The sequence below is a fragment of the Moschus berezovskii genome, chromosome 6, assembly GCF_049115385.1.
Source record: "Moschus berezovskii isolate FMDL1 chromosome 6, NW_MosBer_1.0, whole genome shotgun sequence".
In the NCBI taxonomy this organism is placed as follows: Eukaryota; Metazoa; Chordata; class Mammalia; order Artiodactyla; family Moschidae; genus Moschus; species Moschus berezovskii.
In genome coordinates this window covers 9,734,728-9,747,749 of record NC_142465.1, presented here as the reverse complement: position 1 = coordinate 9,747,749, position 13,022 = coordinate 9,734,728, and the positions used below count along the sequence as shown (strand labels likewise).

Genomic DNA, 13,022 nt, shown 5'->3' with positions numbered 1-13,022 from the left:
ACAGAATTTAGACATCAAGAGACCCCATGCAGGCAGAGGAAAAGTCAGAGGTGTAAGCAGGGGGAAAAGAGCAAATAAGATGGAAACATGCTCTCCAGAAGAGAGTGATTCACAGTAATGCTTTAATTATTACTTGCTAATCTTTTTTTAGTACTCTAAGGGCAAATTCTTTTACTTGATATTAACATCCTATTTATCTCTAAACTCTGCATGTTGTAGGCACATCTGCAAGTAGTTCATTTCAGATTCATGTCTCTATCTAAAGATCTTAGGCCCAAATTGCCAGAGACTATTAAGCCAGATTTACTAAGACTTCGTTATCATTCTGACTCCTGCTTATCTAACTTATCATTACTGAATAAGCAGAAAAATAAGTAATAAAAATAACATATACTGAGTATACAAGGTATTTTTCATTTATGCTGATATGAAGTTAAGGTTATTACCTACTATTTTTGTAACTCCTCTTTCCTTTTCTCCATAGAATTCATATTTAGAATGTGAGCTACAGATTAGACTGCCTGAGTTAAAAGTCCAGACGTCAACCTTTAACAGCCAAATGTCACTTGGTAGTATATTTAACCTCTTTATGCATCAGTTTCCAAATTATTAGGACAGTAGTAAAAACTGTCATTTTTCACAAGGGTTATTTCAAGAATTAAGATCTTAAATATACATGGAAAAGCACTAAGCAAAGTATCCATTACATAATAAACATTCAACATACATTAAAAACAGATTTTTCTCAAAAATAAAGTATACAAAACTATATTTTAAAAGCTATGAATTTTGGAAATTATATATTTTATAATTATTCTCAATAATTTTGTAGTAACAACTAATAACTTAAAAATAAAGAAATACTTACTTGACTAAATCTATTCTGTTATTGATGGCAGCCCAATGAAGGAGTGTAACATTTTCTTTGTCTGGTTGCCTTACATCATAACCTGCTTCCACCAACTCTCGGCAGCGTTCATATATTCCATATCTTAAAAAGAAGGAAAACGTGATTGTTACCACTATTTGACAGGAAATTTAAAGCTGAAAGTAACACTTCTAGAAGAAACTGATGCTCCATTTTGATACCTGGAAACTAAACAGGCTTTCTCAATATAAAGTGTTACTTTAGAAATATCAATATACCAACAGTTTTTACTAACCCATTTTATAATTTTAAAATTCTCTTCTCTAAGTATGCAATAACTCATAAAGTAGAAGAGAACAGGATACTATAAATAAAAATATCTATCAGTTTTGTTTTTATTAATATCACCACTATTCCACTAATGAAGGCAGCTTATTAAAAATACATACAATCATGTTAAAATATTGTCATAAAGAAGCAATAACAAAGAGTTTATCATTGACTTAGAACAACATCAAAAAAAAGGATGTCTTACAACTTTAAGATACTTTATTTAGAAATTTAGCTTTGGTATTCCTAAAGGCAAATAAAAAAGGAAGTGTGGAGGTGGGAAGTAGGGGGGGTGGGGAAGGGGCTTGTGAGTTTAAGTCAATGAGATATAAGAGAAAGTTTACTGGAAGAGCTTGAGAAAAGCAGCTCATTTAAGAAAGAAGAAAGATGCGTGCACAGAGCTTAACCTTTTCCTCTCTTTCTGTTTAGGTCATTGTGTGGCTGCATATATATTTCTCAAAATGCTATAAGGTGGAAATTTTTATGCACAAGCAAAAATGCAAAGAAAAATACCACAAATCACCAAGAATCCATCATGGAGTCTCAAAAACCCTCAACCTTATCCAAAACAAAATACTGGATTCTTGGAAATATGAGACACAGAAACAAATTTAAATGAGCTTTGACCATATTAATCAGAATGGTCTCCAAAACGGGGAAGGCATACCACAGGGTGAGGCTGGGGGAACGGTGACATAATAATGGAACATTTGCAGCAAATATTAAAACTACATTCGTATCATAGTTAATAGAGAAAGAAATGAATCTTCACTAACATTTAACAGTCTTCATTGCTTTAATGCTCACCTACACTGGCTCCATACTGCGTATGTACACACGCACGCACGCACAATCAGCCTAAACAAAAAGCAGGAGTTCCACAATTCACAAGAGATGACAGTAGCACCTTCAGTTCTCTGTGCTTTTTCAGAAAACTGTTTACACGTGCCCAATTAAGTGAACTATGACTGAGCAACTGAATACACACACAGAGGAATGTTCATGAAAATGATTCACAGTAATTTCAAGAGAAGTTTCCTTGGGGAGATAAGGAAAAAAGGATGCTGAGCAACCTGCAGCAATTACAGCAAAATGTTAGCATCTGCTTAATCTGACAGTTATAGTCTTCTCTATATTTATCTGGAGGATTGAAACGTTTCAAAATTTAAATGTTTTAAAAGGTAGCAATCATACCTTAAATAAATGTTTTAAAAGGTAGAAATCAGATCGCATATATAGTTAGAGGGTATTTGTGGAATAAAGAAAGGTGGCTTTTTTCTTAAGATGAAAGATGCTGAAGTATATTTGCTGATGGAAATCATGCATTAGAGTGTGAGATTAATGACAAAGGAGAGAAAGAATATATTAATGGAAGCAAGGTTTGAAAAGGAAAAATTAATGTAGAGCTTGGTAAATGAGCTGCCAGGGTGTACTCTGAGTTTTGACTGTGTGTACATAGTGTAAAGCAGGGTGACAGTGGGCTAAGAAATTCAGAAAGTCTGCCTGTCCACAAAAGTAAGAAAAAACTGGCAGTATCAATGTTTTCGGGCTTTTCCGAAAAGTTCTTCTCACTGGTAAAGAAGCCACCTGCAATGCAGAGGATGCAGGTTCGATCCCTGGGTCAGGAAGATCCCCTGGAGAAGGACATGGCAACCCACTTCAGTACTTTTGCCTGAAAAATCCTGTGGACAGAGGAGCCTGGTGGGCTACCATCAATGGGGTCACAAAAGAGTCAGAAACAACTCAGCAAGTAAACAACATCAAATTTTTCGGAATCTAGGAAAAAAAGAAAAAGTTAACAAGACTTTCAGCTACCAAAGGTATCTTTGGTCAAGGAAAACAGAAGACTTTTAGGAAGAACAGAGGACTTGGTATTTTAAACTACCACACTCCCACACTTCGCTGGTGGTCCAATGCAGGGGACATGGGTTCAGTCCCTGGTCTGGGAAGATCCCACATGCTGCAGGGCAACGAAGCCCATGGCCCACAACGACTGAAGCCTGAAGCTCTAGTGCGCATGCTCCACAAGAAGAGGAGCCACTGTGATGAAAAGCCGGAGCACCACAGCCAGAGAGGACCCCACCGTCCCAGCCAGAGAGGACCCCCACCGTCCCAGATAGAGGACCCCGCCGTCACAGATAGAGAGGACCCCCACCGTCCCAGCCAGAGAGGACCCCGCTGTCACAGATAGAGAGGACCCCCACCGTCCCAGCCAGAGAGGACCCCCACCGTCCCAGCCAGAGAGGACCCCGCCGTCACAGACAGAGAGGACCCCCACCGTCCCAGATAGAGAGGACCCCACCGTCCCAGCCAGAGAGGACCCCGCCGTCCAGATAGAGGACCCCCACCGTCCCAGATAGAGGACCCCGCCGTCCCAGCCAGAGAGGACCCCGCCGTCACAGATAGAGAGGACCCCCACAGTCCCAGATAGAGGACCCCCACCGTCCCAGATAGAGGACCCCACCGTCCCAGCCAGAGGACCCCCACCATCCCAGCCAGAGAGAACCCCGCCGTCACAGATAGAGAGGACCCCCACCGTCCCAGACAGAGGACCCCACCGTCCCAGCCAGAGAGGATACCACCGTCCCAGATAGAGAGGACCCCCACCGTCCCAGATAGAGGACCCCACCGTCCCAGCCAGAGAGGACCCCCACCGTCCCAGATAGAGAGGACCCCCGCCGTCCCAGACAGAGAGGACCTCCGCTGTCCCAGATAGAGGACCCCCGCCGTCCCAGCCAGAGGATCCCCGCCGTCCCAGACAGAGAGGACCCCCGCCGTCCCAGACAGAGAGGACCCCCGCCGTCCCAGATAGAGAGGACCCCCCACCGTCCCAGCCAGAGAGGACCCCCACCATCCCAGATAGAGAGGACCCCCACCGTCCCAGATAGAGAGGACCCCCCACCGTCCCAGATAGAGAGGACCCCCCCACCGTCCCAGCCAGAGAGGACCCCACTGTCCCAGCTAGAGAGGACCCCCCACCGTCACAGCCAGAGAGGACCCCCGCCATCCCAGCCAGAGAGGACCCCCGCCGTCCTAGATAGAGAGGACATCCACCGTCCCAGATAGAGAGGACCCCCACCGTCCCAGATAGAGAGGACCCCCCACCGTCCCAGATAGAGAGGACCCCCCCACCGTCACAGCTAGAGGACCCCCACTGTCCCAGATAGAGAGGACCCCCCACCGTCCCAGCCAGAGAGGACCCCCGCCGTCCCAGCTAGAGAGGACCCCCCCACCGTCACAGCTAGAGGACCCCCACTGTCCCAGATAGAGAGGACCCCCCACCGTCCCAGCCAGAGAGGACCCCACTGTCCCAGCTAGAGAGGACCCCCCACCGTCACAGCCAGAGAGGACCCCCGCCATCCCAGATAGAGAGGACCCCCCACCGTCCCAGCCAGAGAGGACCCCCCACCGTCCCAGCCAGAGAGGACCCCCACCGTCCCAGACAGAAAGGACCCCCCACCGTCACAGCTAGAGAGGACCCCCACCGTCCCAGCTAGAGAGGACCCCCACCGTCCCAGCCAGAGAGGACTCCACTGTCCCAGCTAGAGAGGACCCCCCACCGTCACAGCCAGAGAGGACCCCCGCCATCCCAGCCAGAGAGGACCCCCGCCGTCACAGCTAGATAAAGCCGCTACCCAGCAACAGACCCAGCAAGGCGCGAAATAATAAACAAAACTCTTTAAAAACTACCACAGTCCCACCCTCTGCGCCCCAGCGGCCTTGAAAACAATGTTACATTCCTGGTACAGGTATCAGAGTTTGCAGAATAGGAAAGCAGTTCCTTCAAAGCCCCATTCCCAGTGCGGAGTCATTACTTCACCTACATGGCGGTTCCCCGGAAGACTCTCCTTGAAAGCCTTAGCTGGACCTCACCCAGTTGGTGACTTAACAATAGATGGCAGAGAAGAAGACAACTCCAACAAAAACTTACTGTGTAGCCTTAACTATGTCCCATGTGCTATAATCATCAATGTGAGTTTTCCGTCCCAGGGGTTCACCATATCCATGGTTATAATGGCTCTGAGGTTTGATTTCCTGTTAAAGAAAAAAAAATTACACAGAAGAAATGAGAAAAGTACAGAAAATATTTCAGTATTTTACTACTGCTTCTGTGCTGTTTGAACAATGTTCATTATTTAAAATATTAACTTTAACCTTATGCTAAAGCCCATACTCTTCGGAGAAAAAGCATGTTCAAACAGATATACCCCTTACACAAACTCTCAAAATACACGGCTGTAAGACTTTAAATTAGTGACAAATTAATCACTGAAATTTATCTTTAGCTCCATAGAACTCTACTTCTTCATCAAATCAACTCTCATTCTCTCTGATCAATTTTTCTATTATTCCAGCATAACCTCTAGTTCTACATCAAAAGTTTCATCACTGCCAAATAGAAACTAAGGTCCTAAAAAAGGAACCCAGGACATTACGTCATTACGTCATTAATCTCAGATATCCCCTTTTCTTATACTCCTTCATAGAAAACTGGGTGCACTCTGTGTGCGCCCAGCCACTCAGTCGTGTCTATGACTCTCTGTGACCCCATGGACTGCAGACCATTAGGCTCCTCTTTCCATGAGATTTTCCAGGCAAGAATACTGGAGTGGGTTGCCGTTTCCTACTCCCGGGGATCCTTCTGTTCCAGGGATTGAACCCTTGTCTCCTGCATCTCCTGCTTTGGCAGGCAGGTTCTTTACCACTGCACCACCCAAAAATTCACTTAAGTAATCCTAAAAATGTCAACATCCTTAAAGAAACTAATTTTTAAATACAAATTTAAACAGCCTTATACAATATTATCAGTATATCCATCTAAAGCTTATACACTGTGTGCAACTTTCTATTTAAAATACAAAATTTGCTATGCATAGTCAATTTCTTCAGTATATAGCACTAAGATCCAATTACATCTATATGAAAACAGAAAAACTGAGCACGTTTGGCTCTACTATCATCCATTCAAATCTCTACAATTATATTTTTCTCTTATAGGTGCATACACATGCAAATGAAAAGATAAGGTATAACAAGATATTTGGAAGGAATTAAATCCTTAGAATAATTCATTTTTTCTTGGCCACTGAAATTTAGTAATACAAATTTAATGGCAGCTCACTAGAGGAAAAAAGGCTATTGTTTTCAGTTCACTTTAGCCATTCAACTTGTGAAAAATTCCAAAACTGATTTGTCTGGGCCATACATTTAGAAGACTATCAACAATATTGCTGAATATTTTCAAAAACAAAAAATTTTAAAGTTTCACAAAAATAAATTCTGCTTAATATAACCTTTCAACAAAGAAAGCTTAGTTCCTTAAGAAAATGCTATCGTCAATATTAAAATACAACCATAACAATCACAAATACACATTTGCAGAAGAAAGAAGGTAGACAACAGTCTTAAGCCAAGATCCACAACTACATACTGCATATAGTTTATTAAGTGATTTTTTTTTTGAGAGATTGTTCTTGGACTCCATTAAAGTACAATCGGTGAAATGTGAACACAAGCAAGTACACTATGCTGGGTGTAGCTGGGTGTAAGCAATACTCTGAATAATTAGTGGAGCTAACCAATACACAACTTACCCAATTTAATTTTTTAAAAACTTTTCTATTAAATTTCTCCACTGAATTCCAGTTCTCATCTTCTCAACGCTCTATATTCAGTGGCACAAGATAAGAGAAAGACACTTCTCAGATCAGTAACACTGATCTTCCTTTTTTCTAAATATTTTTATATTATTTTCACCTACCATAGGGAAAATAACTTTTTAAACTTTTGAATCTGACTTTTCTATAGGACTATAAGACATCTGAAGAAAAATAAAACCTGGCCATAGTTCACAAACAGAATAGGACAATATATTCAACAAAACATGTACTGAAAGCCTGTAGAAACCTCCACAATGTACTGGGACCCACAAGCCAGGACATGGTAAGGACAGTACAAAGTTTAAGAGGGTGTCAAAAAAACTCCATAATCAAAATCTTAAAAATAAAAATGAATTATCTTTTAAAAATAAAACCCCTCCCCAAAAAAGACTATCCAAACATCAAAATTTTTAATACAGACATCACTAGTAGTATTGCTCACTGCTGTTCCTTTGTACTAGGCTCCATTGTGGCTTTTTCATACTGTCCACGGGGTTCTGCTGTTAAAATGCTATGTTCAAATTGGTCACCAAATTTGGAAAAACCAGCTGTGGCCACAGGACTGGAAAAGATCAGTTTTCATTCCAATCCCAAGGAAGGGCAATGCCAAAGAACATTCAAACTACCACACAATTGCACTCATTCATTGCACAAGCTAGCAAGGTTATGCTCAAAATCCTTCAAGCTAACCTTCAGCAGTATGTGAACCAAGAACATCAAGATGTATCACAAGCCAGATGAATCATACACTGGAATCAAGACTTGCCAGGAGAAAGATCAACAATCTCAAATATGCAGACTCAGTTCAGTTCAGTTCAGTTCAGTCGCTCAGTCATGTCCGACTCTCCGCGACCCCATGAATCACAGCACGCCAGGCCTCCCTGTCCATCACCAACTCCCGGAGTACACTCAAACTCATGTCCACAGAGTCGGTGCTGCCATCCAGCCATCTCATTCTCTGTCGTCCCCTTCTCCTCCCGCCCCCAACCTTTCCCAGCATCAGAGTCTTTTCCAGTGAGTCAACTCGTCGCATGAGGTGGCCAAAGTATTGCAGTTTCAGCTTTAGCATCAGTCCCTCCAATGAACATCCAGGATTGATCTCCTTTAGAATGGACTGGTTGGATCTCCTTGCAGTATAAGGGACTCTCAAGAGTCTTCTCCAACACCACAGTTCAAAAGCACCGATTCTTCGGCAATCAGCTTTCTTCACAGTCCAACTCTCACATCCATACATGACCACGGCAAAAACCATTGCCTTGACTAGACAGACCTTGGTTGGCAAAGTAATGTCTCTGCTTTTTAATATACTATCAAGGTTGGTCATAACTTTCCTTCCAAGGAGCAAGCGTCTTTTAATTTCATGGCTGCAATCAGCATCTGCAGTGATTTTGGAGCCCAAAAAAACAAAGATTATACCACTCTAATATCAGAAAGCAAAGAGGAACTAAAGGGCCTCCTGATGAGGGTGAAAGAAGAGTGTGAAAAAGCTGGCTTGAAACTCAACATGCAAAAATCTAAGATCAAGCCATCCAGTCCCATCACTTCATGGCACACAGATGGGGAAAAACTGGTAGCATTTTGTTGGGCTCCAAAATCACTGCATATGGTGACTGCAGCCATGAAATTAAAAGACACTTGCTGCCTGGAAGGAAAGCTATGACAAATCTAGACAGCATATTAAAAAGCAGAGACATCACTTTGCCAACAGAGGTTGGTATAGTCAAAGCTATGGTATTTCCAGTAACCACGTAGGGATATAAGTCTTGGACCATTAAGAGGGCTGAGTGCCGAACTGATGCTTTCAAACTGTGGTGCTGGAAAAGACTCTTGAGAGTCACTTGGACTGCAAGGAGACAGAACCAGTCAATCCTAAAGGAAATCAACCCTGAATATTCATTGGAAGGACTGTTGCTGAAGCTCCAATACTTTGGCCACTTGATATGAAGAGCCAACTCACTGGAAAAGCCCCCGAAGCTGGGAAAGATGAAGGCAAGAGGAAAAGGGGATGGCAGTGGATAAGATGGGTTAGATAGCATCACCAACTGAATGGACATGAATTCGAGCAAACTCCAGGAGATAGTGGAGGACAGAGAAGCCTGGCATGCTATACGGTTCATTGTTCGGTCACTACGTTGTGTCACTTACGGTCGCTTAAGGTCACAAAGAGTGGGACACAACTTAGCGACTGAGCAAGAACAAACCACTGCGGTTTGGATCAGTATTGCAAACCAGGACACAAATACCCAATATGGTCTCTTGCTCTCAAGGCCTGTACAAACCAAACAGGAAGGACAAAGTAGATAAGACACAAAGGCCAACATTAGAAGAGCTAAGCTAAAACCTAAATAAAGACAACATAAGGACCAAAAAGTAATAATATAACTTTAAAACCTATGTCAACATGAAAATCTGCTAGGGAAAACTGCTGTTCTTTTTCTTACTAAGGACAAACATGTTCTTTTACAGGCAAATAACAAATATTCATTAAATAAAATAAATATCTTTTTAAGGCTTACTACTAAATAAATTCATATGATTTTAATTTCATTTTTATAAAAACCCCAGAGACCTGTTATTATATGTGATTAAACTGTATTCCCAGATTATCTTCTAACCATTTTATCCCACTGACAGTGCTAAACGTGATATTCCAATATACTAGAAATCATACTTTTTTCCAGTAACATTTAAAAGTTAAACCTGCAACCAGTATTTGTTTTATCATAATTATCTGATTTTTATTTAATTTCCTACTTTTTAGTAAAGGAAATAAGATTTTTTGAAAGATGGTTTTACATATATCCCTAGAGTAATTCTTAAGAAGTCGAGTTATTCCCACTAAAAAGGCAGAAGAAATGGTGTTTAAGCAAGTATCCAATCTGTTTTACTTAAAAAAAAAGTAATAATATAGAATTTAAATTATTTTTCTCATTTTAAATCACACTGGAAACTGATTCATTTCTGGAACTAGTACCCTGCCAATCTGACATGACAATGTTCTCTATCAAAGTAAACACCACTATCACCAGGGTCTAGGAGCAACAGCTATGACTTTTAAACTTTAAAAATACAAAATAAAAAATAATGTGCTAATGTAAATAAGTATAAATGTATGCTGCTGCTGCTAAGTCGCTTCAGTCGTGTCCAACTCTGTGCAACCCCATAGACAGAAGCCCACCAGGCTCCCCCGTCCCTGGGATTCTCCAGGCAAGAACACTGGAGTGGGCTGCCATTTCCTTCTCCAATGCATGAAAGTGAAAAGTGAAAGTGAAGCTGCTCAGTCGTATCCAACTCTTAGTGACCCCATGGACTGCAGCCCACCAGGCTCCTCCGTCCATGGGATTTTCCAGGCAAGAGTACTGGAGCGGGTTGCCATTGCCTTCTCCATAAATGTATAGATAATACTAATTTTTAATTATAAATTTGCTATTATACATCAGACAAATTTTCAACATACAAATATTTAATAACACTTTAAAATCTTATAATTTTTCCTTGATTTGAATGAAAACCAAGAAGCAATTTAATTGGTTTCTCTGCCAAGGAAAGTAATACTGATTTCAAAATATATATGTAGGTCATCGCAACTTTTAAGAATAGAGTTATTCCGTTAGAAGCAGCACAGAATAACAGGAAAAGTCCTTGACTGGGAGACTACTGGACTGAAAGTCTGCCACTCTCTTATGCAGGCTACAGCGCAGCACGGCAGTTAACCGTGGCAGGGCTCAGGTCCCTTACCAGCAGAGAGAGGCAGGTGAACAGGGTGAGCGGAGAGTTGCACGCAGGTGCCTCAAGGACCAGCGCGCCAGAGAGCACGACGGTTTCAGCTCCACTCAACCCGCTCCCTTCCTAAACAAAGCACTTCATTATTTAGCCTCCTTTTACATATATAGGAATGTTCATAGTATGTCTTTAATTAAAAAAAAAAAAAGATTCAGCTACTTTTTAAAAAATTTGAAAAAACCACTAGATCAGAAGTCATCCAAGATCCCTTCTAAGGCTTAACACACAATGAAATTATTTTATATATTGGAATAAAGCAATTACAGACACTAAAAAGAGTCTTAAAGGTACCTTAATTTGACAGACAAAGATTTTTATAGTCCTAGGACTGCTGAACAGAACTGGCAGGACAGAAAGCATCTCCAAAACTTGCTGCAGAAATAGCTGACAGGAATGAGAACTGTGACAAGCTCAGCTGCCATACTGCTGCTAAGAGAAATCAATAAAACTCAAAACTTATACACAGGTACAGGCAAACACTGGCTTGCACATCTTGATACTCCATGTATACAAGCCATGTATACTCCATGTATACCTGCTCAGTTGTGTCTGACTCTTTGCAACCCCATGGATTATAATCCACCAGGCTCCTCTGTCCATGGGATTATCCAGGCAAGAATACTGGGATGGGTTGCCATTTCCTTCCCCAAGGGATCTTCCCAACCCAGGGATCGAACCAGAGTATCCTGCAGTGCAGGTGAGTTCTTTACCACTAAGCCACCTGGGAAGCCCCAATAGGCTCCATCTGTTCAGTTCAGTTCAGTCGCTCAGTCATGTCCAGCTCTTTGCAACCCCATGGACTGCAGCACACCAGGCCTCCCTGTCCATCACCAACTCCCAGAGCTTACTCAAACTCATGTCCATTGAGTCAGTGATGCCATCCAACCATCTCATTCTCTGTCCTCCCCTTCTTCTCCTGCCTTCTATCTTTCCCAGGATCAGGGTCTTTTCCAAGGAGTCAGTTCTACGCATCAGGTGGCCAAAGGATTGGAGTTTCAGCTTCAGCATCAGTCCTTCCAATGAATATTCAGGACTGATTTCCTTTAGGATGGGCTGGTTTGATCTCCTTGCTGTCCTAGGGATTCTCAAGAGTCTTCTCCAACACCACAGTTCAAAAGCATCAATTCTTTGGTGCTCAGCTTTCTTTATAGTCCAACTCTCACATCCATACATGACTACTGAAAAAACCATAGCTTTGACTAGACGGACCTTTGTTGACAAAGTAATGTCTCTGCTTTTTAATATGCTGTCTAGGTTGGTCACAGTTTTTCTTCCAAGGAGCAAGCATCTCTTAATTTCATGTCTGCAGTCACCATCTGCAGTGATTTTGGAGCCCAAAAAAATAATATCTGTCACTGTTTCCATTGTTTCCCCATCTATCTGCCATGAAGTGATGGGACCAGAAGCCATGATATTAGTTTTCTGAATGTTGAGTTTTAAGCCAGCTTTTTCACTCTTCTCTTTCACTTTCATCAAGAGGCTCTTTAGTTCTTCACTTTCTGCCATAAGAGTGGTATCACCTGCATATCTGAGGTTATTGATATTTCTCCCGGCAATCTTGATTCCAGCTTGTGCTTCATCCAGCCTGGCATTCTGTATGATGTACTCTGCATATCATTTAAATAAGCATGGTGACAATATACAGCCTTGACGTACTCCTTTCCCAACCTGGAACCAGTCTGTTATTTCATGTTCAGTTCTTCATAATCAACAAAAGAGTCCAAAATGCAGAACACAATCTCAAAAACAAGAAAATGATCTCTGTTCATTTCTAAGGCAAACCATTCAATATCACAGCAATCCAAGTCTATGCCCCGACCAGTAATGCTGAAGAAGCTGAAACTGAACAGTTCTATGAAGACCTACAAGATCTTCTAGAAGTAACACCCCAAAAAGATGTCCTTTTCATTACAGGGGACTGGAATGCAAAAGTAGGAAGTCAAGAGATACCTGGAGTAACAGCAAATTTGGTCTTGGAATACAAAATAAAGCAGGTCAAAGGCTAACAGAGTTTTGCCAAGAGAACGCACTCGTCATAGCAAACACCCTCTTTCAACAACACAAAGACAAACAAAAGACTACACATGGACATCATCAGATGGTCAACACTGAAATCAGACTGATTATATTCTTTGCAGCCAAAGATGGAGAAGCTCTATTTAGTCAGCAAAAACAAGACTGGGAGCTGACTGTGGCTCAGATCATGAACTCCTTACTGCCAAATTCAGACTTAAATTGAAGAAAGTAGGAAAAACCACCAGACCATTCAGGTACGACCTAAATCAAATCCCTTATGATTATACGATGGAAGTGACAGACAGATTCAAGGGATCAGATCTGACAGACAGAGTGCCTGAAGAACTATGGGTGGAGGTTCATGA

The 13,022-nt window shown here is 41.9% G+C and overlaps 1 protein-coding gene across 2 annotated transcripts in view; it reads right to left on the bottom strand.

Moving 5' to 3' along the window:
• The window catches only part of ZDHHC17 (zDHHC palmitoyltransferase 17), a 108,729-nt gene that overhangs the window by 76,407 nt on the left and 19,300 nt on the right, over positions 1-13,022 (bottom strand). For both annotated transcript variants that reach the window (XM_055396613.2, XM_055396612.2), the window contains exons 2-3: positions 5,130-5,233; positions 869-991 (exon numbers count right to left, since the gene is read on the bottom strand). In XM_055396613.2, the coding sequence (XP_055252588.1) occupies positions 869-991; positions 5,130-5,233 (227 nt within the window). The remainder of the gene's footprint in view (positions 1-868; positions 992-5,129; positions 5,234-13,022) is intronic.